Source organism: Rhincodon typus, chromosome 3, assembly GCF_021869965.1.
Source record: "Rhincodon typus isolate 14 chromosome 3, sRhiTyp1.1, whole genome shotgun sequence".
NCBI classification, from domain to species: domain Eukaryota; kingdom Metazoa; phylum Chordata; class Chondrichthyes; order Orectolobiformes; family Rhincodontidae; genus Rhincodon; species Rhincodon typus.
In genome coordinates, this window is record NC_063334.1 from 55,463,945 (window position 1) to 55,485,858 (window position 21,914).

A 21,914-nucleotide genomic window follows, 5' to 3' on the forward strand; every position below is an offset into this window, starting at 1 on the left:
AAACGTTACTACTAAATTTGCAAATTGTTTTTAAAAAAACCAAGCAACCATTTGAAAAATACTCCATGAATGTCCTTCTGAGGGGGTCAAACCATTGTTTAAACATCCTTTGAGAAATTCTTGTGAAGAATTGGATGATAAGCATCAGAGAGCAGTTGCAGATAAGTTGCAGTAGATAAATTAGGGTGGGACAAAACAGATGAGCATGACAAAGCATGACAGCAGATTTCCACGTATGAGTATCTAAATACATCAACAGCAGTACAAAATTTGTTTCTGATGAGTAGTACATGTGGCAGGATTGCTTTGCTTCGGATTTTTCACTAGCCATAATAGCCTACAAAGTGGTTTCCACCAATGGCCATGTTTATATTAAAATAAATTATAAAAGACAATGAGATAAGTGGTCATACATTATTCTAAATTAAATGCACAAATTATCGGCCTTGTAATGAAGCAGCCGACACTAGTGCACTACTTGTTAGGGACCAGATAACAGGGCATAATCAATTTCCACTTCAGTAGATTAGAAAATCTCTAGACATATGACAGATTTGCAGAACATTATACCCATAACTAAAAATGTCAGAATCCTGTTTTTAATCTCTTATTAATTTTCACATTTTTCCCTTCAGCAGAGACTGACAAAAAGTCCTAAGGGCTGTAAATTTTCAATTATTAGCACAAAGCCACCAGATTTTCAGTGTAGAATGGAATTTATTTCCTAGAATCAATTAATTAAATAAACACATTTACAGTGTATTTGTTTAGGAATAACAAACCACTGTTCTTTCTAAAATAAAACTTCCACATTTATTGATGTTGAACAGCACACAGCAAAACTAAATGTTCACAGTAAGCAGCAAGTTTGTTATTGGAAAGAACATTAGCTACAGACAAAAACTGCTAATACTGGATATTCTTCACAGAATTTTGTACTTTGACAGACAGAACAAAAAGTTGTGAGCTCCCAATATGCAAAGCCCTGTGCCTGCCAAACTAACATCAAAAGCTTATAACTGATCAATTAAAGCAAATGACAAGTCAAAAAGTAAGAAAAAATGGCTGACAAAAATAAATTGGAACAGGATGAAAATGCATCAAAACTCCGAGACATCATTACTTCCCCAAAAAAAAGTTCATAGATTTCACACGCTTTAAGTATATTTATCCATTTAATCAATTCAACATGGGCATAGAAAAGTTGAGTGCCAACTTTTCACCAATCCCAGAGACATAGCACATGACTGAGGAAAAATATCCTTTTTGGCTATTAGCATCTTACTGAGCTACAGCATTCTGCTGTCTGGCTTTTCCTAGCAGCAAAGTGTGGGTAGCCCACAAATGGAAGGATGCAGAAAAGATGTACAGATGTGGAGACTCCACTCAAAGCACTGCCACTCCTCTTACATTTTTCCCATCCTGCCCAGTAAGTGCCACACACACTGCCTGAATGTGCCCTGCATAGACAGAGGTATGGTAGTCTTTGGCAGGGCCCTCATAAGTTCCCAAGCACAGAGAAGAACAAACAAGAATATTAAACATTACAGCAAACAGCCTTTTTCCAGCTTTGCTAAAGCTACGTGGATTGCATGATCTAGTCATAATAGAACATAGGTAATGGAGTGTAGTTGCACAAAGGTATTGAAGGGTGGTTAGCACTTACATTGTTACAATTCTGTTTAATGTTTTTCAAAGCTCTATCACCCCAACCTTTTTATTTTTGTCTGTGATCTGCTACGCAGGTTTTTATCTTGAGGGGAATGGTTACATAAGTGTGAAAGACTAGAAATGCTTAAAAATGAGTGATGAATTGTTGCTTATTGAGTTGATTCAAGCTGGGGAATTGAGTGGGGGATGGACATGCAGGATGGAGACATTTCCGTGTGTTCAAATTGGTGCGCCAGATGGCTGCCCTGTCTCATACTAATTCAATTTTACTAGAATCAGATTGTCCTGAGCAACTCTCACAACTAGGTATGAGGCTATGCACTGTACTCCTAAAATTGCATAGCATTCATCACTTTCCTCTTATTGGAGCTCCAGTCCTTACTGGAGCACATGTTATACACGAGGCCGCTGTCACTTTGGAAACCCTGGCTATTACCTACATAAGGACCCCCAGATAAGTCCAAGCAGCTGAATCACATCCTCAGCATTTCAACTCCTTTCTGAGTTAAACTTGGGTGCTCACGTGGCTTTTGTTTTTCATTATTCTTTCGTAGGAGATAGGTGTCACTTGCAAGGCTACCATTTGTTGCCCATTCCTAATCATCTTTGTACTGATTGGTTTCCTAGACTACTGCAGGTAGTTAAGAGCCAACCAAATTGCTGTGGATCTGGTGTCACACATTGACCATACTCAGTAAGAACAGCAGATTTCCAACTTTAAAGAACACAAGCGAAACAGATTAGTTTTACAACTAGTGTTGGTAGTTTGGTCACCATTACTGAGATAAATTTTCAATGCTAGAGCATTTCTTTCACTAACTGAATTCCAATTCTACCAGCTGCCATGGTGAGATTTGAAATCATGTCCCCAATCTGGGCCTCTGGATTATTATTACTGTCTATCCCAAACAGCTGCCTTCCCTGGAAGGAATTTCACAGGCGTCATCAGCACGTTTTAGCCCTTAACTCTAAGGATCCATGATAATTTTTCAGTCTGCAAACATACTAAACATTGGCACAGAATCCCTTTTAGTTGAGCGATATTCCTGGGTGTTATGGGAGTGTTCTGATTGCCACATATGTGCAATCTTTGCTTGAATCTTTAGAAAACTAGCCTGGGCATCAAAACAGAACTTCTTTCATTCTGACTATGACAATAGGACCAAAATGTCCATATGTGCCTGCCCTGGGAAACATGGTATCTGTCACCTGTGAGATGCACTTGCGAGATTCTATAAATATCACCAGTACATCTCTGGAAGGATTATAAGAACCCTAACAACACTGTGGGTCTACCTAGAACAAATAGACTGCAGCAGTTCAAGTCAACAGCTTACCACCATCTTCTCAAGGGCAACTAGGGATGGAAAATAAGTGGTGGCCCATCCAATGAATGAATTAAAAAGTCAAGGTCTGTGGTGACCTTGACAACTATTGACAAAATTCATGTCCACGTGGGCAATCTTCCAGGGTGCTACAAATACAAGCAGCCATTTGATACAAACATTTCGGTAGATTGCTCATTCACATTCAGGAAGTTTATCTGTGCACCCTATATACTGTGCTAGAGGTATCACCTAGTGAACTGGATCTCTGTGCAGCTCGTCCAGAAGACTATATCTGCTGCTGTTGACATTGCTGCATGAATCCTTCAGTTCCTGACCTCAGGACCAAGATAGATGGATCTACATAAGGCATAAGACATAGAAGCAGAAGTAACCTATTCAGCACATCAAATCTGCTCTGCCATTCAATGAGATTATAGCTGAGGATAATCTTCATATTTCCTGCATTTTCCCTACAATTCTTGATAAGGTTCACAATTAAAAATATGCCTACATATACTTGACAACCCAGTCTCGGAGCCTGTGAGCAGCTTGTGGGGAAGAAGTCCTGGAACAGGGTGGGCAACCTGGGAGGAGACTGGCACAGGAGAGGCAGTTCGGGAACTTGCCTTGGAGCAGCTGAGTGTCGATATGGAGTGGAGTGGGGATAGGCTGTTGAACTGCGATCTGGTGTGGGCAGTCAGACCATGTGCAGAGGCCCTGCGCTGAGCTGCTACAATTTAATAAAAACCATGCTCTGAGGAAGAGTCACCAGACCCAGCACATTAACTCTGATTTTTCTTTACAGATGCTGAGCTTTTCCAGTAACTTCTGTTTCTGTTTGCTATAATGTAACATTTGTTTGAAATTTTTTTTAAATCGGATGATAATATCAATCCTTTAACGTTGTCTTAATTCTAAATTTTTTTAAACTCTGCAAAGTAATGCATCTACTTTTTATTCCTTGTTTGTATCTAAGATTTGTACCTAGGTACTTGCACCTAAGATGGCACCATAAGAGGCAGGCATTGTAAAAGCTTTTCACTGTACTTCTACAATGGAGTACACATCACAATAAAGGATATTTGAATTATTATTACCTCAACAGACCTCTGTGGTAAAGAATTCCATAGATTCACTACCTCAGAGAAGAGATTTGACCTCATTTCTATTGTAAACAGGTGACTCCTTACTCTGAGTTTTTGCCTTCTCTAGTCCTAGACTTTCAGACAAGGGGAAACACCAAGCCTTAGGAATCTTGTATGTTTCAATAACGTCACAGGTCATTCTTCTAAACTTGAATGGGTACAGGCTCAACCTTTCTTCATAAACAATTCCTCCATGTCCAGGATCAGCCTACAGAACCTTCTCTGGACTGCCTCCACAATAACAGAATATCCTTCCTCAGATAAAGGGCTAGAAACCGGTCATAGTATTCCAGCTGTGGCCTGGCTAAGGCCTTATAATTTTAGCAAAACCTTCCTACTCCATTCCCTTTGAAATAAAGGCCAACATTCCATTTACCTTCACTATTACTTGCTGAACTTGGATCCTGGCATTTTTGTGATGCATGTACAAGGAGCTCTGAATCTCTCTGTTCTGTAGCTTTCTACAGTATTATTCCATTTAAATAATATTCAGTTCCTCTATTCTTCCTGCCAACATAGATAATTTCACATTTTCCCCATTACGTTCCATCCATCAAGTTTTTGCCTACTCACTTAACTTATTTATTTCCCTCTGCAGACTTTTAGTATCAGCTTCGCCACTTGCCTTCCCATGTATTTTTATATCATCTGCAAACCTGGCGACTGTACGTGCACTTTCCTTATCTATGTCATTAATACATACTGAAAGTCACCATAGTGCAACCAGAACGTAGTGTCTCTCTAATGTCAGAACAACCCTTAGAGGTGATACCTGTTTAACCTAACAGGGTCATCATACCTCAGGCAAGGAGAGAGGTTAAGATGGCAAGTCCTTCATGATCACCTCAGCTGTTGGCATCACAATGCATTGGAAACTAGCTGTCCAGCCAACAGAACTAACAAATCTTCCAACACAGCAACTGAGGTTATCAAGAAGAATTCTTTTTCTCAAACTCTTTCCCTCACCACAGGCATGGTTACCCTCAGGTTAAACCACCACCAGTCATCCCTCTCTAATGAGAGAGCAGCCCTATGGTCTGGTAGGACCATGGCAACTTTACCTTTACTTTTATATATTGCAAATAACTGTGGTGCTAGCACTGATCCCTGTGACACTCCACAAGTTATAATTTGCCATTCTGAATATGCTGCCTTTATCCCAACTCTGTCTTTTATTTGTTAGCCAATCCTCTATCCATGCTAATATATCACATCCAACACTGTGGCCTCTTATTTAATAGTCTAATATGTGATAGCATTTCAAAAGCCTTCTGAAAATCCTAATAAATTACATCCACTGCTTCCCGTTTATCTATCCTGCTCACTATCTCCTCAAAGAATTCTAGTAAACTTGTCAGGTGTTTATGAAGCCATGCTGACTCTGCTTGGTCATATTATGTGTTTCTAAATGCTTTATTACATCCTTTATAATAGACGCTAATATTTTCCCAATCATAGACATTAAACTTAATGGCCTTTTTTCTCCTTACCTTTCTAAATAAAGCATTATATTGGCAGTTTTCCAATCCTCTGGAACGTTTTCCAGGTTCTGAAGATTCTTGAAAGAAAACTACCAGTGCATCCAATACCTTTGTAGCTGATTTTTAATATCCTGAGATGCATCCCATCAGGTCCAGGAGACTTAGTGGTCTTTGACCAATTAGTATCTTGTACCTTTTCTCGAGTGATAGTGTTCAGATCTGTTTCCTCTCCTCCTTTTGTCCCTTGATAATTCAGTAATTTTGGAATGCTATAAGTGTTGTCTAACGGGTGAAATGCGCAGATTAAAGCCAAAAACCTCCAATGTCTGGATTTTACTTTGAGACAGTTGTCCCTACTCAGATTTAAAATAAAATTCAGAATGATGTTGGGTCGCTAATACTTTGCAAGATAGTTAGATTCTCCAAAGTGCAAACAATCTTGGATTGTACCCATGGAGCTATCAAAATAATATTCAACGGCTGAGGACCTTTATCAAAAGAAAAGCCTTCCATTCAATCGATGCCCAGCTTGCTATGGGTATTGATAGAGGATTACAAAAGTGTTTGTCCCCTATTCTGAAAGCAATCATAATTCCTACATGCTCAGGCACTTCCAGATGCCAGGGATGTTTTAGGCACCTGAATCTTTGGATGGTCTTATGCCTAATCTGACAATGAAGAGGGTGAATTGTGCCAGGCAGCTGTGGAAGCTATGCAGTGGAGGCTTTGGATACCAGAGAGATACAGAAGTCTCTTATTATGTGAAAATTTATCTAGTAGCATTTAGGCTCACTCAATGATAATATCTTTGTTACACACCCATCTTCATAACACCAGGGCCGGCTCAGGATGTGCCAATGGAGTCATGTCAAACAAGGCTGTTCACACAGGTCTACATGAGCTGTCACTGACTCAAAATCTAAACCAGCACATAACACACATGAAACAGAAATGAAGATAGAGCAGGAAGACCATACAGTAAGCATTTATAATATAATACAACAGAACAGAATATAAGCAAAATATTAGCAAACAGAAAACAAAAATCAGCTTTGTGAACCTACTGTTTTCTTAACCCATTTTTGGTTGATATGCATAGTTCTGACCTTACTGCCTGCTGTCCTGAGGCAGGTTGCTGTCCTGCTTGTTCCTTTGCTTGGAATAACTGTTGTCACCTATTCACCAGAGTTTGTAAAGGCCCTCATATGTTGGAAGGGTCTCATGTTCAGTGCAGAAGTCTTATCTGTTGCTGTGACCTTCTGAAAAACTGGTGTCAATGACAGAGCTTGTCTCCGGCATTTTCCCAGCACAGTGTGAGAGAAGCACATTATCTTTGTCTGTTAGCTGGTCTAGCAACTGCTGTAATCTCATCAGCTTATGCCTCCCTTTCAGCCAAATCTCAAGTATCCACCAAGATGTATGTATCTGCACTGGGTGCTGAATGCTTCTCAAGAATGAGAGACTGTATGCTCTGAAGGTCCCACAGCTCTGGCAGCTGCAGCTTCTGAGATTTCACTCTTGATGGAAGGTAGTTTATCCATCACCGTATGAGATAACTTCACTGACCCAGACTTCCTAGACACACACACTCTTGGCATTGGAAAATAGTAATCTGGGATTAAATTTCAGGTTCTTAAAAACCAAGGCACACAATACTCCTCAAATGTTGCAAACCACCAAAATCACATGCACCATTGTCCCTTCCTTGTGCATTTTACCCCCATCACTCTTCAGTGTAATCTTTCCATGACATAGCTATAGGCCCTTAGAATCTCCTGCTGAGTTCAAAAATGCACACAAGTTTCCCAGGCAGAGTAAAAAGTCAGAACCCTGAAGTAAAAACGGCAGCCAATTCACACTTTGCAAACTTAAAGAATTAACTCTCCTGTCGTCTGTATAACTGGGATAAATGTAGCAGTTGGCAAGTTCCTGTCAGCTTCCCAATATGCCAACATTTTCAAGTGCTCTCCATACAGAAATTCACTCACCTGGCCAGGTTGAAATTCCTAATCCTGTGTGTGCCACTCCTTCCCATCAATACCCATTATTATAATAAAACCAGATTCTATGAAAAGAATGGTCTTTGTTTTAGTTTCCATCCAAAAGATATTTCATTTTTGATATAATAAAAATAATATTACTGCTAATTGAGGATTAAATGTTGCACAGGATATTCTTGAATAATGCTATGGGAAGTCATTTTCATCTGGACATCTAAATGAGCATTCTGCATAGAATTAAAGATAACTTTACATTACATCAAATGATCACAACCATGCTGCTGCAACCACCCAATTAATTTGAACTCAGGAGAGGGAATTGCCTCGTTAGGCTGTTGTGAACTTCATTCTTGGGGAGTTGGTTGGCAGGGGAGAGGTGCTAACCAGTATTGATTAAAAGCTGACAATGGAGTCAGGTGTTTAAGGAAAAAACAGACAACAAATGTTAAGTCAGGAAGTAAGTAAGGACCAAAGAAGAAATACAAATAGACCACTGCACACTTCGATCCTGTACCATCATTCAATACAATCATGGTTGATCAATAGCCTTAAACTCCAAATTCCTGCTTACTGTCCATATTCCTTAATTTCTTGACAGAACAAAAATCTCCGTCTTATATTCTCAATGACGAAGCATTGAAAACCCTCTGCAGAAGAGAATTCCAAAAAATCATAACCCTTTGCGTGAAAAGTATTTCTTCATTCCAGTCCTAAATTTTAATTATTTAGCAAATGAAAATCCCCAGAACAAAATGATAACATCCTCACATGGCGAGTTTAAGGTATTTAATCTGCCATTTAGTCTGTAAAGCAGAAACCTCAGTAATGTGCAACACTGTTTCTGTCTCTCTGTAAGTGCACAAGGGATTTGTATGGAGGCACCCAACTGTGAAGAATAACTGTTCAGGGACCTGGCATCTTCTGAATGTGTTTAAAAAAGATCACTCTTACCATGGTAGCTCTAAGCATTTAATTCAACAAATGGGGTTTGTCACAAGGAACTTAGGGTGTGACTTCCTGTGCTTCTCACTCATTAATCTAAAGGATATATCTGCTGATAGTTCTATCTCAAGAAGATTGTTCTATATTGGGTTTCAAGATGGAAGACAGGACATGGGTATGTTGGAACACGTCACCTTTGAATGGTAAATTATAAGCAGCACAAATGATGTCAACCAGTTTTTGGATTTTTTTTTTGTTAGTTTCCATATGTTTCTGATGACAAGAAGTGAGAAAAGGGGTGTTGAGTGGAAGATTCCGGTAATGATGTGCATTATTGCAATCAATTGTGGGTCCATAAGATGACCTTTGCTTTTATGTTGACCTCTGCCACACAGTTGCACAATACTCTGCTGTGATAAGGCAAGTGCTGAGGTACACAGAGTGTTCTAGCAGCAACGTTCCACAACAATTCAATAAGTCAGATTTGTTGATTCTTTTTCTCATTTTGATCTTTGCTGGTCCTTTCTTCATAAGGATAAAGTCCTTGCTATACCTACACGGTACCATTTTGAGTTCCAACCACTCTTTGAATATGTCATAGAGTCGTAGAGCTGTACAGCATGGAAACAGACCCTTTGGTCCAACTCATCCATGGTGACCAGATATCCTAAATTAATCTAGTCACATTTGCCAGCATTTGGCTTACATCACTCTAAACCCTACTTATTCATATACCCATCGTTCTGCCTTTTAAATGTTGTAATTGTACCAGCCTCCACCCACATGGCAGCTCATCCCACATATGCACCACCCTCTGTGAAAAAGTTGCCCCTTAGGTCCCTTTTAAATCTTTCCCCTCTCACCTCAAACCTATTCCCTCCAGTTTTGGACTCCATACCCTGGGGAAAAGACCTTGGCTATTCTCCCTATCCATGCTCCACACGATTTTATAAACTTCTATAAGGTCATCCTTCAGCCTCAATGCTCCAGGGAAAATAGCCCCAGCCTATACAGCCTCACCCTATAGCTCAAATCCTCCAACCCTGGCAACATCCTTGAAAACCTTTTCTGAATCCTTTCAAGCTTCACAACACCCTTCCTATAGCAGGGAGGTCAGAATTGAACACAGTATTCCGAAAGGGGCCTAATATTATGGTAAACATTTCCCTTATATCCATCCTCACTGCACTCAGTAAGCTAAGATACAAATCATCTAGCCCAGGTAACTCATCTGCCATAAATATAATGACCATTCGAGTATCTCTTCTGTCTCAATTTCTACCCAATGCTTGGTTTCTACTACCTCAATTTCTACCAATATTTTGTTAGAATCTTCCTCTTTATCAACTGAAGCTATTCTTGCTCAGAGCTGTTCACTCTCTGCCTTATTGCTGAGCTCTTGAGTCCTTGCTCACAGTGACGGTTCAGGCAAGAGAAACAGGAGACGCAGGAAATGGGAGGTATTGTGAGAAATTGTTTCAATGAGAGTGGAGTTGGCATTCAGGCAGATCTATAAGTGGAAGGATCAGCAATGTGAAGTCAGTAAGTAGGAAAGACAATGAACTAGACGATTGAAGAACTGGAGAGCCAGTGATCTGGAGATTTGGTGACTAGAGTTCAATAGAAAGAGTTAGCATATTTCTTTTAATTTCTTAAACTTATTTTAGAAGTTATTTTGTTACAAACATAGGAATTTATCAATGTAAAATACATTAACTTAGAATATAATGTTTGCATGTCTTTTTGTGGGGAAGGTCGCACGTAACAACTTAAACTTTTATGTGTGTTAAAACAGGAAAATTCTGACTTGTTTAATGTTGTTTCATGTAATATTGTACATTCCAGGAATGTAACAACAACATTAACTGAGGAATCACTTACTGAAAATCTATTGAAAGTGGCGCACATACCCTGAGGACTGCTGCATTTCCTGCTTCTTTCATTTGGTTATCCATCTACTATCCTAAACTCTCACTGGCTCTGGGGTCACCATTTCTCAGAACATTCAATCCAGGAAACTATCATCCTTCCTGATGCTATGCACTAACTCCAGCTGCTCCTCAAGCTCATTGCGGTCAGGCTAAAGCAGCTGGAGACAGTTCTGACATACTTGGTACCTAAGACAGTGACGTATTCTGAAGTTCCACACAGTGCAAGAATTGCAAGCGACAAGTCTTAGATGCTCATACATTATGAGGTTGTTGACTTGCTTGCTGAACTGGCTTGTTTTTGTTCAGATGTTTCGTCACGATGCTAGGTGACATCATCAGTGGAGCCTGATGACATTGGGGTTCATCAGCAAGGACAACATACTAAAATTACTAGATCTCTGCCTCACCACACACTTCGTCTTTAATGGTCAAATATACAAACAGATCAATGTACACCAATGGGGTCACCCATCTCAAGACTCATCGCAGAAGCAGTCATGCAAAGACTAGAACACACTACCCTCCCCTACATCATACTTAAACTGTGGATCTGGTACGTAGATGACACATTTGTCATCATTAAATGCAACAAATTAGAAGAGACCCACCACCTCATCAACAGCATATTCACAGGGATTAAATTCACAAGGGAAGAAGAAACCAACAATCATTTTCCATTTCTGGACGTAAAGGTAGAACGACTGACAAACGGTGAGTTCCAAACCTCAGTATACAGAAAAGCAACCCATACAGATTAAATCCTCAACTCCCACAACAACCACCCCAACATCCACAAACAGAGCTGCATTAGGATACTATTTAAATGGGCCAGGACACACTGCAACACTCTAGAATTACGCCAGGAAGAAGAAGACTTATACAAGATCCTCGCCCTAAATGGATATCCCCGCAACTTCATCCGCAGATGCCTACATAACAGACAACAGGAGGATACAGTATGACCTAACACACTTACCATACTTCCCTACATCAGGAATATATTGGAACTGACAAGACTCCTAAGACCACTAGGAATCATGGTGGCCCACAAGCCCACAGCCACTCTAAGACCAACACTTACAAGGATTAAAGACCCCATTCCCACAACATACAGAATGAACGTGGTTTACAAAATACCATGCAACGACTGCCACAAACATTTTCTTGGACAGACAGGAAGAAAACTAGCCATCAGAATACACGAACATCAGCTAGCAGCAAAACAGCACGATGAACTCTCCTTAATATGTGTACATTCAGACAACGAAGGCCATCAGTTTAACTGGGACAGAGTAACCTTGGTAGCCCAAGCCAACTATAGACATGCACGGGAATTCCTACAGGCATGGTTCTCCATCCATACTTCAATCAACAAACATATAGAATTGGACCCCATATATAAACCCAAACAGATCAAAACCGGAAATGACAGTACTCTCAATAACGGACCGGACAGTATAAATTCCAAGCGGAGTAGAATAACATCGTTTCATCGGAGGCTCCACTGATGATGTCACCTAGCATGGTGATGAAACGTCTGAACAAAAACAAGCCAGCTCGGCGAGCAAGTCAACAACCTCATCCACAACCCGAGCGACAGATCTTTGCCAATGCTCATACATTATGTTAAAAAAAAGCCCTCTGATGCCTCTTCAACAAACTAATTAGTACCCTGCTTTCATCTATTCATTTTAATATATAAATTCAAAATCGCTGTGTTCATATTACTTCACTTACTGTTATGCTAACCACTTAAAATTCTAATTTCCCAGCACCCAATTTGAACAAATGTTGTAGCTTAAAGAAATGGAAAAACACTCAGCAACCATTCACTTACATTCTTCCCTCAGATTTAGATTTATTTTCATATACTGTAGTTTCAATCTTTAAACTATTGCCTCAATGTTCTTGCTTTTACCCCATTCTGTGGTCTTGCTCTTTACATGGCCTCTGTTGTCTTTCTGTTCCTTATACTGCCTCCATTCTATATTCCCACTCATTACATCGCCACCATTGAGGTTCTGCTCTTCACAATGCAGCCATTTTATGTTCCTGTTCATTAAGCTATCACTGCTTTGTATTCCAGATCTTCATACTACCCGCATTCTGTGTTCCAGCTCTTCTTATGGTCTCATTCTGTGTTCCTGCACTTTACAGGTTGTTTCCCTGTGTAAGCCCTAGTAATGGTTTTATTTAATTTGAAATATTATTCATTCATTTATGAAATGTTGATTCATTCCAGACTTTGTACCCAATCAAGGTTTTTTAGCCAATGACCTCGCCAATGTAAAAACACATTGCAATTTCAGTGGCCACTAGTGTGTTCCTCAGGGCATCCTTTACAATTACATGTTTGGGACATTACATCCTCGCTGAATGTTTTAAGGCAAGGCTAGATAAATTTTTGAACAGTAAAGAAATTAAGGGTTATGGTGAGTGGGCGGGTAAGTGGAGCTGAGTCTCAAAAAGATCAGCCATGATCTTATTAAATGGTGCGGGAGGCTCGAGGGGCCAGATGGCCTACTCCTGCTCCTAGTTCTTATGTTCTTATGTTTGTAAGCAGCTGCCTTAAATGATGTTAATAGATGCTTAAAAGCTTTCAACAGTCACTGAGATTTCTCCAGGAGTTGGAGGAGTCAGCTCCACCTAGGCCTATTTCCAGAAGGTAGCCAAATGAGACTTAGGGTAATTAGCAGGAGCGCAGACAAGTTTCAGGCCCTGGTCACCAGATTCTGCAGCAGGCACAGAGCCACGTCCATCACGTTCCCAATGTCACCATCCAGATTTTACACTGTCATTGCTCTTTGCATTCATGGTCTTCACTTTGGATCACACAAAGCGAAGGCCCTAGCGCTGACCATGTATAACTCTATTGGACACAACATGCCAACTGGAAAATGACAATTTATTCCTAATCTCCGCTTTCAGTCCAATAAATAATGTTCTACTCCCAACTCTACGATCCTTCATCTTGCAAATTAACCTCTTTTCAGAATCACAGAATCCCTACAGTGTGGAAACAGGCCCTTCGGCCCAACAAGTCCACACCGAACCTCAAAGCATCCCACCCAGACCCACCCCACTATACCCACCTAATCTACACAGCCCTGAACACTATGGGCAATTTAGCATGGCCAATCCACCTAGCACGTACATCTTTGGACTGTGGGAGGAAACCAGAGCACCTGGTGGAAACCCATGCAGACACAGGGAAAATGTGCAAACTCCACACAGCCAGACAGTCACCTGAGGGTCTCCCTGGCACTGTGAGGCAGCAGTGCTAACTACTGAGCCACTGTGCTGCCCACATCTTTTCAAATGCACCTGGAAATACAAGTATACTTGAATAAAAGGCTTCCTTTTTGTTCACCCAATGCTCAAACAACTGAAATAAATTTGGAAAGTACAATTTCTGCTTCATAAACCATGTGTACTTTGTCTGATCATAACACAATTTGCTGAATGCACTGCTAAGAGTTTAACAACAGATTCCAGCATTTTCATGACGACTGATGTTGGACGACCTGGTCTGTAGTTCCTAGTTTTATCTCTATCTCATTTTTGCAAAGCAGAGTTGCATCTGTCAACATCTAATCCATTAGTACCATTCCAGAACCCAAGGAATTTTGGAAAATCCTAACTGGCGCATTATCTTTTCAGCTAGTTCTTTTAAAATTCTTGGATGCAGGTCATCTGCTCTTAGGGATTTGTTGACATTAAGTTACTTACATTTCTCTGATCCATTTCATTGTTGATTTTATTTATCTTACATTTCTCACTCCTGTTAACTGTTTGGTTAACTTTTACTTTTTGACACACAATATGGACCTTCTATTCTGAAGACACACAGCATGTGAAGGAAGTATCTGTGGAGACACAAATAGTTAACATTGAGTCCAATTTGTCTCTTCTTCAGAACCCAAACCAGCGTTCTGGTTAACTTTTTCTCTCTCCACAGATGCTGCCAGAGCTGCTGAGCATCTCCAGCACTTTGTTTTTATGTTAGATTCCCAGTATCTGCAGTACTTTGCTCATTGAAGTCTCCTTTCATACCAATGTAGTTGGCTTTGTATAATTTTAAAATTCTTGTGCATGACTGAATTATATTGCTTTCAAATTTAATATGGAATTCAAATAGATTATGATTGCTTTGTCCCAGGGCGTCTTTTGTTTTGAAATGATTAATCAAACCTGCCTCATTACACATTGTTATAAATGGTAGGTATTATCGCGGCTTGGTTCGACTACGTACTATTCCAGGAAACTATTGTGACATCATTTCATAAACTCATCTTCCAGTCTACCTTCGCGAATTTGATTTGTTGAGTATACGTGAAGATTAAAGTTGCTTTATTAAGGTTGAAGAGACAACATAAAGCAGGATGAGGAGATTCTTACCCACAGTAGCTAGAATGAAAAGTTGTTGCTTACCTCATTCACTTAGGTTCATTTCTTCACTGCAATGTTATCAATTTGCACTGTAATTTGGGGCACAAAATATCGCTAGATTAAATGGACACCATATGTTCAACTAACAGTGGACACCATTCATTGCCCTTCTGCAGAAAATTATGTATATTAGAAATAATGTGCAATTTATACCTGCAATGCAGGCGGTCATGAAGCTGGCAACAGTACCAGCGATGAGAGCCCGAATACTGACGCTTGCTATGTCATGCAGTCTTTCTGGAGCCAAAGATGCTATCAAGAAATCAAATTGATAAACATAGAGATCAATAAACAAAAGAATTGATAAACATATAAATTGATATAGTTGAGATATGTATATATACTGTAATTAATGTTAATCAAACCTGTCTGAGATTGTTGTCAGTGGTTGCCAATACTTGTTGTAAAAAAAATTTAGTAAAATATTTGAATAAAATATTTATCAATATATTATAACTCTCAAAGCATGTTACAGCTTGGTAGACCAGTTGTCACCATTCTGAATGGGTGGTAACAAACTCCTCCTAATCAGTAAGTCGACACTGCTGTGATACAAGGAAAGAATCAGAGAATATTTGTAGCATTTTCTCTGACGTCCCCTGGAACTTTGGTCATTGAGAGTTGGAAACATAAGACCTAGCAAAGAAAATGCTTTTCAGCCATATGGACGTAGTGCCCAGTCCAGAGTGAATTTTGCAGAAGTATTGCTCGAATTCATGTGGAGATTGTTTCAGAAAGGGCACCAGTGCTATTTTGATGGTCCTCCCATAGAATCCAAATTATGTAGTGGAGCTACTGCTGATGATTTTTCAACTGTTTTTATCTGCTGCTAACACACAGGCAGGTCTCACTGCAGTAGAGGAGTCAGGTGATGATGACTGCTCAAAACATTAGAGCGTTTGTTGACTTGCAGTAGGTTTTGGAATATTGAGCTGGCATAATTGATGCTGCAATGAAGCATCTCATCAATGCTGGATCCCAAGGTAAAGGAAGGTTAAAATATTCCAGTCTCTCCTTAAACGGGAGATGGAATATTAAGCTGACAGAAATGGGTTGATATTACTTTTGCTTTGGTAATGTTGACAGATGGACCAAATTTTGTGTAAGTAGAATTGAAGAAACTGAGAGGCACTTGCAAATCTGGTGCAGAGTGAGGAAATCATCCAAAAACTGTAGATCTGTCAATTTAAATTTCAGAATATAGATGTCGGAGGTTAAGGTTGTCCATCTAGTCGGTATTTAATACTGAAAACACTGGTAGTTGATTGTTAATGAGCTGAATAGCCATTGTCAGGTAGACTGCAAATACTATGGGGGCTACCACAAAGACTAGCTCAATACCAATCCAGATTTGAAGGCAATCAGATATCCCACTCAATAAAGTTACATTCCTATTGTCTTGAAGTAAAATGCAGGATTGTAAAGTTTCTTGGATATCAAAACTGTTGGAACACAGTTCAAAAAACTTCACAATTTAGTGAATCAAATGCATTCATCAATATAAGCAAAACAATAAAATGTTTCTCATGATATTTTGGACATTTTTCTTAGAATTTTCTTACAACAGAGATTACTTTGGAGGATCATTTGGAAGGCTTAAAGTCACACTGTTCCTCTAACAGCATTTCCTCATCCACAGGAAGTAGGCAGTTTGGGAGAATGTGTCTCATTACTAAACATATGGACTCTGTCCATGTGATCATTAGTAAGCAATCAGGAATGGACAGCGGGCACAATGCTGATTTTTTTTTCCCCCTAAGAGCAGAAATTTTAAGGCTAGCTGTCTTATCAACTACTACACAGATTAGCATTGCTAACACTAGTCTCAACAAGAATCTTAACAGGGATCATCTGATATATTCATCTCAAATACTTGCTACCTTTATCAAATGACTCATTAGAAATTGTAGTTTCAGTAAACGAAACAATATAACTGGCAACTGAGAAATGCATTTGAGCAATTCATGCATTTCACACTTCACTGCTTTCTCTCTACAAGTTGAAAAATATATTTGGGGTTTTTTTGAGAAGATTTCTAGCTCGGGTTGTGAATGACGTTGTAGACTTGCTTGCTGAGCCAGTGTGTTTGACTGCAGATGTTTCATCACCCTGCTAGGTAACATTAACAGTGCGCCTCTGGTGAAGCATTGGTGTTCTGTCCCGCTTGCTATTTATATGCCTTGGTTTGCTGGGGTAGTTGGCATCACTTCTGGTTCTGTTTTTCAGTGGTTTGTATATCGGGTCCAGTTCAACAAGTTTGTTGATGGAGTTCCGGTTGGAATGCCAGGCCTCCCGGAATTCCCTGGCATGTCTCTGTTTGGCTTGTGCTATTATGGATGTGTTGTCCCAGTCAAATTTGTGTCCTTCTTTGTCCATGTGTATTGAGACCAGTGAGAAGTGATCGTGTTTCTTGGTGACCCATATACAAACCCGTACAGATCAAAACTGGAAATGACACTACTCACCATAATGGATCAAACAGTATAAATTCCAAGCGGAGTAGAAGAACACCGCCTCATCGGAGGTTCCACTAATGATGTCACCTAGTATGGTGACGAAATGTCTGAATGAGAACAAGCCAGCTCGGCAAGCAAATCAACAACCTCATCCTAAGCTATGTCAAGCTTAAGCGGCCCCAAAAAATGTATTATTCTAACAGAAAGGACAATGAACATCGAAATAGCAAAGCTTTATATTTGCATATATACATGGGTAAGGGTATAATGAGAAACTAATAATCAAATAAACCTCTTGCAGTAAGTCTATTTGCATTATAGAGTCATGGCATCGTACAGTACAGAAACAGACCCTTTGGTTCAACCAGTCCATGCCAAACATAATCCCAAACTAAACTAATCCCACCTGCCTGCTCCTAGACCATATCCTTCCAAACCTTTCCTATTAATGTTTTTATCCAGGTACACTAACTAGTAAAGTTAAGTCACTTGGGATTCAGGTTGATCTTGCCAATTGGATGCGTAATTGGCTTAATGACAGGAGACAGAGAGTAATAATGGAGGGTTGCTTTTCGAACTGGAGGCCTGTGACCAGCAGTGTTCCACAGGGTTCAGTTCTGGGTCCTCTTTTGTTTGTCATTTAGATAAATGATTTGGATCAGAATATAGAAGGCATGGTTAGTAAGTTTTGGACGACACCAATATTGGTAGCATAGTAGACAGTGAAGAATGTTTTCTTAAGATTACACAGGGATCTTGATCAAATGGGTCAATGGGCTGAAAAATAGCAGATGGAGTTCAATCTGGATAAATGCAAGGTATTGCATTCTGGTTCAACAAACAAGGGTAAGGCTTATACAATTAATGGTAGAGCCCTGGGTAGTGTTGTAGAACAGAGGAACCTAGGATTGCAGGTATATAATTCTTTGAAGTTTGCATCACATATAGGCAGTGTGGTTAAAAAGACATCTGGCACGCTTGCCTTCATTGCTCAGTCCTTTGAGCATAGGAGTTGGAAAGCCATGTTAAGGATGTACAGAACACTGGTGAAGCAATTTTTGGAATACTGTGTCCAGTTCTGGCAGCCCAGTTATAGGAAGGAAATTAAGCTGGAGAGGGTTCAGAAGAAATTTACCAGGATGTTGCCCGGTATGGAAGGTTTGTGTTATAAAGAAAGGCTGGATAGGCTGGGACCTTTTTCCACTAGAGCATAAGAGATTGAGAGGTGGCCTGAAAGAAGTTTATAAAATAATGAAAGGTATAGGTAGAGTTAACAGTAGTTGTCTTTTCCCTAGGATGGGGGATTCAAGACTAGGGGGTACATTTTTAAGGTGAGAGGAGAGAGATTTAAAAAAGACACAAGAGACAAATTTTTTTTACACAGAGGGTGGTTCGCACGTGGAATGAACTTCCTGGGGATGTGGTGGATGCGGTTTCAACGTTTATGAAGTATTTTCAAATGAAACTAAATTATTATTACCTAATCAGCAAAATTAAAACTGAAATCGAGTGGGAAAACCAGCATTAGATTCTCGTATTGGGAAAACCGTCTCCAAATAATGTTGGGAATCTCACTTAATGTAGTGTGATGTCAATTTGTCTCGATAATCTGCCACTTGAGGCCAATTATCCCTGAGCACACCAAAAATTAATAATAGCCCAAAGATTCAATGTGAATTGTATCATTCTCTGGTTCCTTTCAAAGGCTGCTCAGGGAAGAATAAGGGAAAAGGGAGAAACATACACTCTGGTCAGGCACTTCATGCTCAACAAAGGGGCCTAAGCATTGGGAAAAGCCTCTGCTGCTAAAAGCCACCCACCCCTGCCCCTACCACCCTTGCCACTGACCTTGAACCCTCCCCACTAATACCACCACTAAACCCCTCCATTCCCACACCCAGGGACCCTCACTCCTCAGTGTCCAATGATCCTGCAGCAATACTCAGGCACAGCACTGGTAGTAGCCACAGTTCCTGGTGGCACCAATGGTATTGGAGAGTTCATCATCATAGAATCCCTACAGTGTGGAAACAGGCCCTACGGCCCAACAAGTCCACACCGACCCTCGGAGCATCCCGCCCAGACCCATCCCCCTATAACCCATCTAATATATACATCCTGAACACTACAGGCAATTTAGCATAGCCAATCCACCTAGCCTGCACATCTTTGGACTGTGGGAGGAAACCAGAGCACTCAGAGGAAACCCACGCAAACATGGGGAGGATGTGCAAACTCCACACAGACAGTCACCCAAGGTTAGAATCGAACCCAGGTCCCTGGTGCTGTGAGGCAGCAGGGCTAACCACTGAGCCACCGTGCCGCCCCAAAGTTATCACCCTTTAATTCGTTGTCACCTTTCAGTGACAGAATCGCACACTACTAAAGCTTGACTGTGTGCACAGGTAAAACCATTTCAGGCCTCTGCCACGGAAGTGACGGGGGGCTTCCACCAGTTCTCCTAACAGTGTAGACTACCACCATTGCTAGCATTAAATCCCAGGCTCAGTGTCTGAGATGTTCAATCATAGCCAATCAAGAAGGACAAACCAGTAAAACATATCAATGACAAATACTATGCGTTTCACAATGTAGGTCCAATATGCCTAAAATATTCCTTTCAAAGTATGACTTTTTGTTTGCCGTTTTATTTTTATCCCTCTGGGGAAGTATTCATACGTTAAACTTCTGATCAAGGACAATCCATGGATGTCTATGGTGAAGAATTTAATGATTGTAATGTTTTTCACTCTGTTTTGTTAGAGATAAGAAATAGGAAAGACTTGTATTTGTACAGCACTTTTCACAACTGCTGAATGTCTCGAAAGAAGTTTACAGTCAATGATATAGTTAAGAAGTGTGCCATTGTCACACTGTAGTAAATATCTTCCAAAATTAGATAAAGACTAGATAATCTGTTTTCATCTAAAATTGACTGAGGAACAAATATTAACCAGGTCACCAGGACTCCTCTGCTCTTCATTAAAATAAAGTGAAATAATGTCATGGGATCTTTTACATCCACCTGAAAGGGTAGGTGGGACCTCGGTTTAACACCTCGTCCAAAAGATAGCACGTCTCATAATCTAAACCTCCCTCAGTACTGAACTTATAGTCACTCTTGATCTTTGTGCTCATGTCCTGAAGTGGAACTTGAACTCAAACATTTGTGAGTCAGAGGCAGGAGTACTACCCACTGAACAAAGGCTGATACTGAAGGTAAAAACCAAAAGCACTGCAGATGCTGTAAATCAGGAACAAAAACAAAGTTGCTGTTCTGAGGGAGAACAGTTCTGAGGAAGGGTCACCGGACCCGAAATGTTAACTCTGTTTTCTCCTCCACAGATACTGCCAGACCTGCTGAGCTTTTCCAGCAACTTTGTTTTTGTTCCTGATACTGAAGGTCATTGCCTGGCATGCGTGGTGCACATGTTACTGGTCATTTATCAACTAAAGAGAGAATTTTGTCCTAATCTTACTAAACCTGGGTATGGTTTCTTATTATCTAAGGGATTGTGAATGGAATTAAATATTGAGCAATCAACAAGCATCTTCATTTCTGACCTTATAACAGAGGTAAGATTATTAATGATTCAAGCAGAAGAAAGCTGGCCCAGAACTAAAGAACTCCTGTAGCAATGTCCATGGGCTAAGATGTTGAGCATCCAACAAACACAGTCATCTTCATTTGTTAGGTATGACTTTGGCCACAGAGGGAGGTTTTCCCTGAGCTTCAATGACATAGGTTGGCAAGGGCTCCTCCTTGATGCCACATTCAGTAAAATGTTTTCTTGATGTCAAGCGCCGTCACTCTCCCTTTACTTCTGGAATACAGTTAATGCCCATGTTTGTACATAGTAATAAAGTTAAGCACCAAACCACCCTGCTGGAACACTCAACTGAGCATCAGTGAGCAGGTTATGGATGAGTCACAGTCAGTTGACAGCACTGCAGAGAACACCTTCAATCACTGCATTGATGATTGACGATAGGCTGACGGGACAGTAATTGAACAAAATAATAATAATAACAAAGTAAATTTGTGGAGAGGACACGCTTGGGCAATTTTCCACATTGTCGGGTGGATGCCAATGTTGTAGCTTTACTGGAACAGTTTGTCAAGAAAAGCAGCTAGTTCTGGAGCACATATCTTCAAGCCTTACTTCTAGGATATTGTCAGGACCCATGGTATTCTCCACATCCAGCATTCTCAGATATTTCTCATAATTACATTACGAGAATAGTAATTGCACAATCACAATAGTAATTGCACAAGTAAATATACGGCAGTATGATGCAAACCTCATTTAAAAAGTAAGATGCACAGAACAGTTGCAGGAGTAAAGTGGTGTTACTGAAGTGGAGAAGGAATCTACAATAAAGCACCATTATACCAAGATTATCCCCATTGCATTACAACACCATTTTGAAGAAGCTTCGAAATTCTTACCTTAGTACTACAAGCAAGAACATACAAACCATACTGAAAGCAGTAACAACAGGGGGTAAAT

At 40.1% G+C, this 21,914-nt stretch overlaps 1 protein-coding gene across 13 annotated transcripts in view; it reads right to left on the reverse strand.

Annotated features, from left to right (window-relative positions):
* Positions 1-21,914, reverse strand: part of LOC109926406 (solute carrier family 28 member 3-like) — a 184,823-nt gene that overhangs the window by 8,864 nt on the left and 154,045 nt on the right. For 6 of the 13 annotated variants that reach the window (XR_007261780.1, XM_048595196.1, XM_048595195.1 and 3 more), the window contains one exon: positions 15,101-15,199. The exons of 1 other annotated variant lie outside the window; for it this stretch is intronic. Coding sequence is in view for 8 of the 12 variants with exons in the window: in XM_048595196.1 (XP_048451153.1) it covers positions 15,101-15,199 (99 nt within the window). In the remaining 4 variants the exon portion in view is untranslated. Of the gene's footprint in view, positions 1-14,272; positions 14,365-14,929; positions 14,977-15,100; positions 15,200-20,967; positions 21,225-21,914 lie in introns of those variants that run through there. 6 more of the 13 variants (XM_048595191.1, XM_048595192.1, XR_007261778.1 and 3 more) reach the window with 3 other exon arrangements.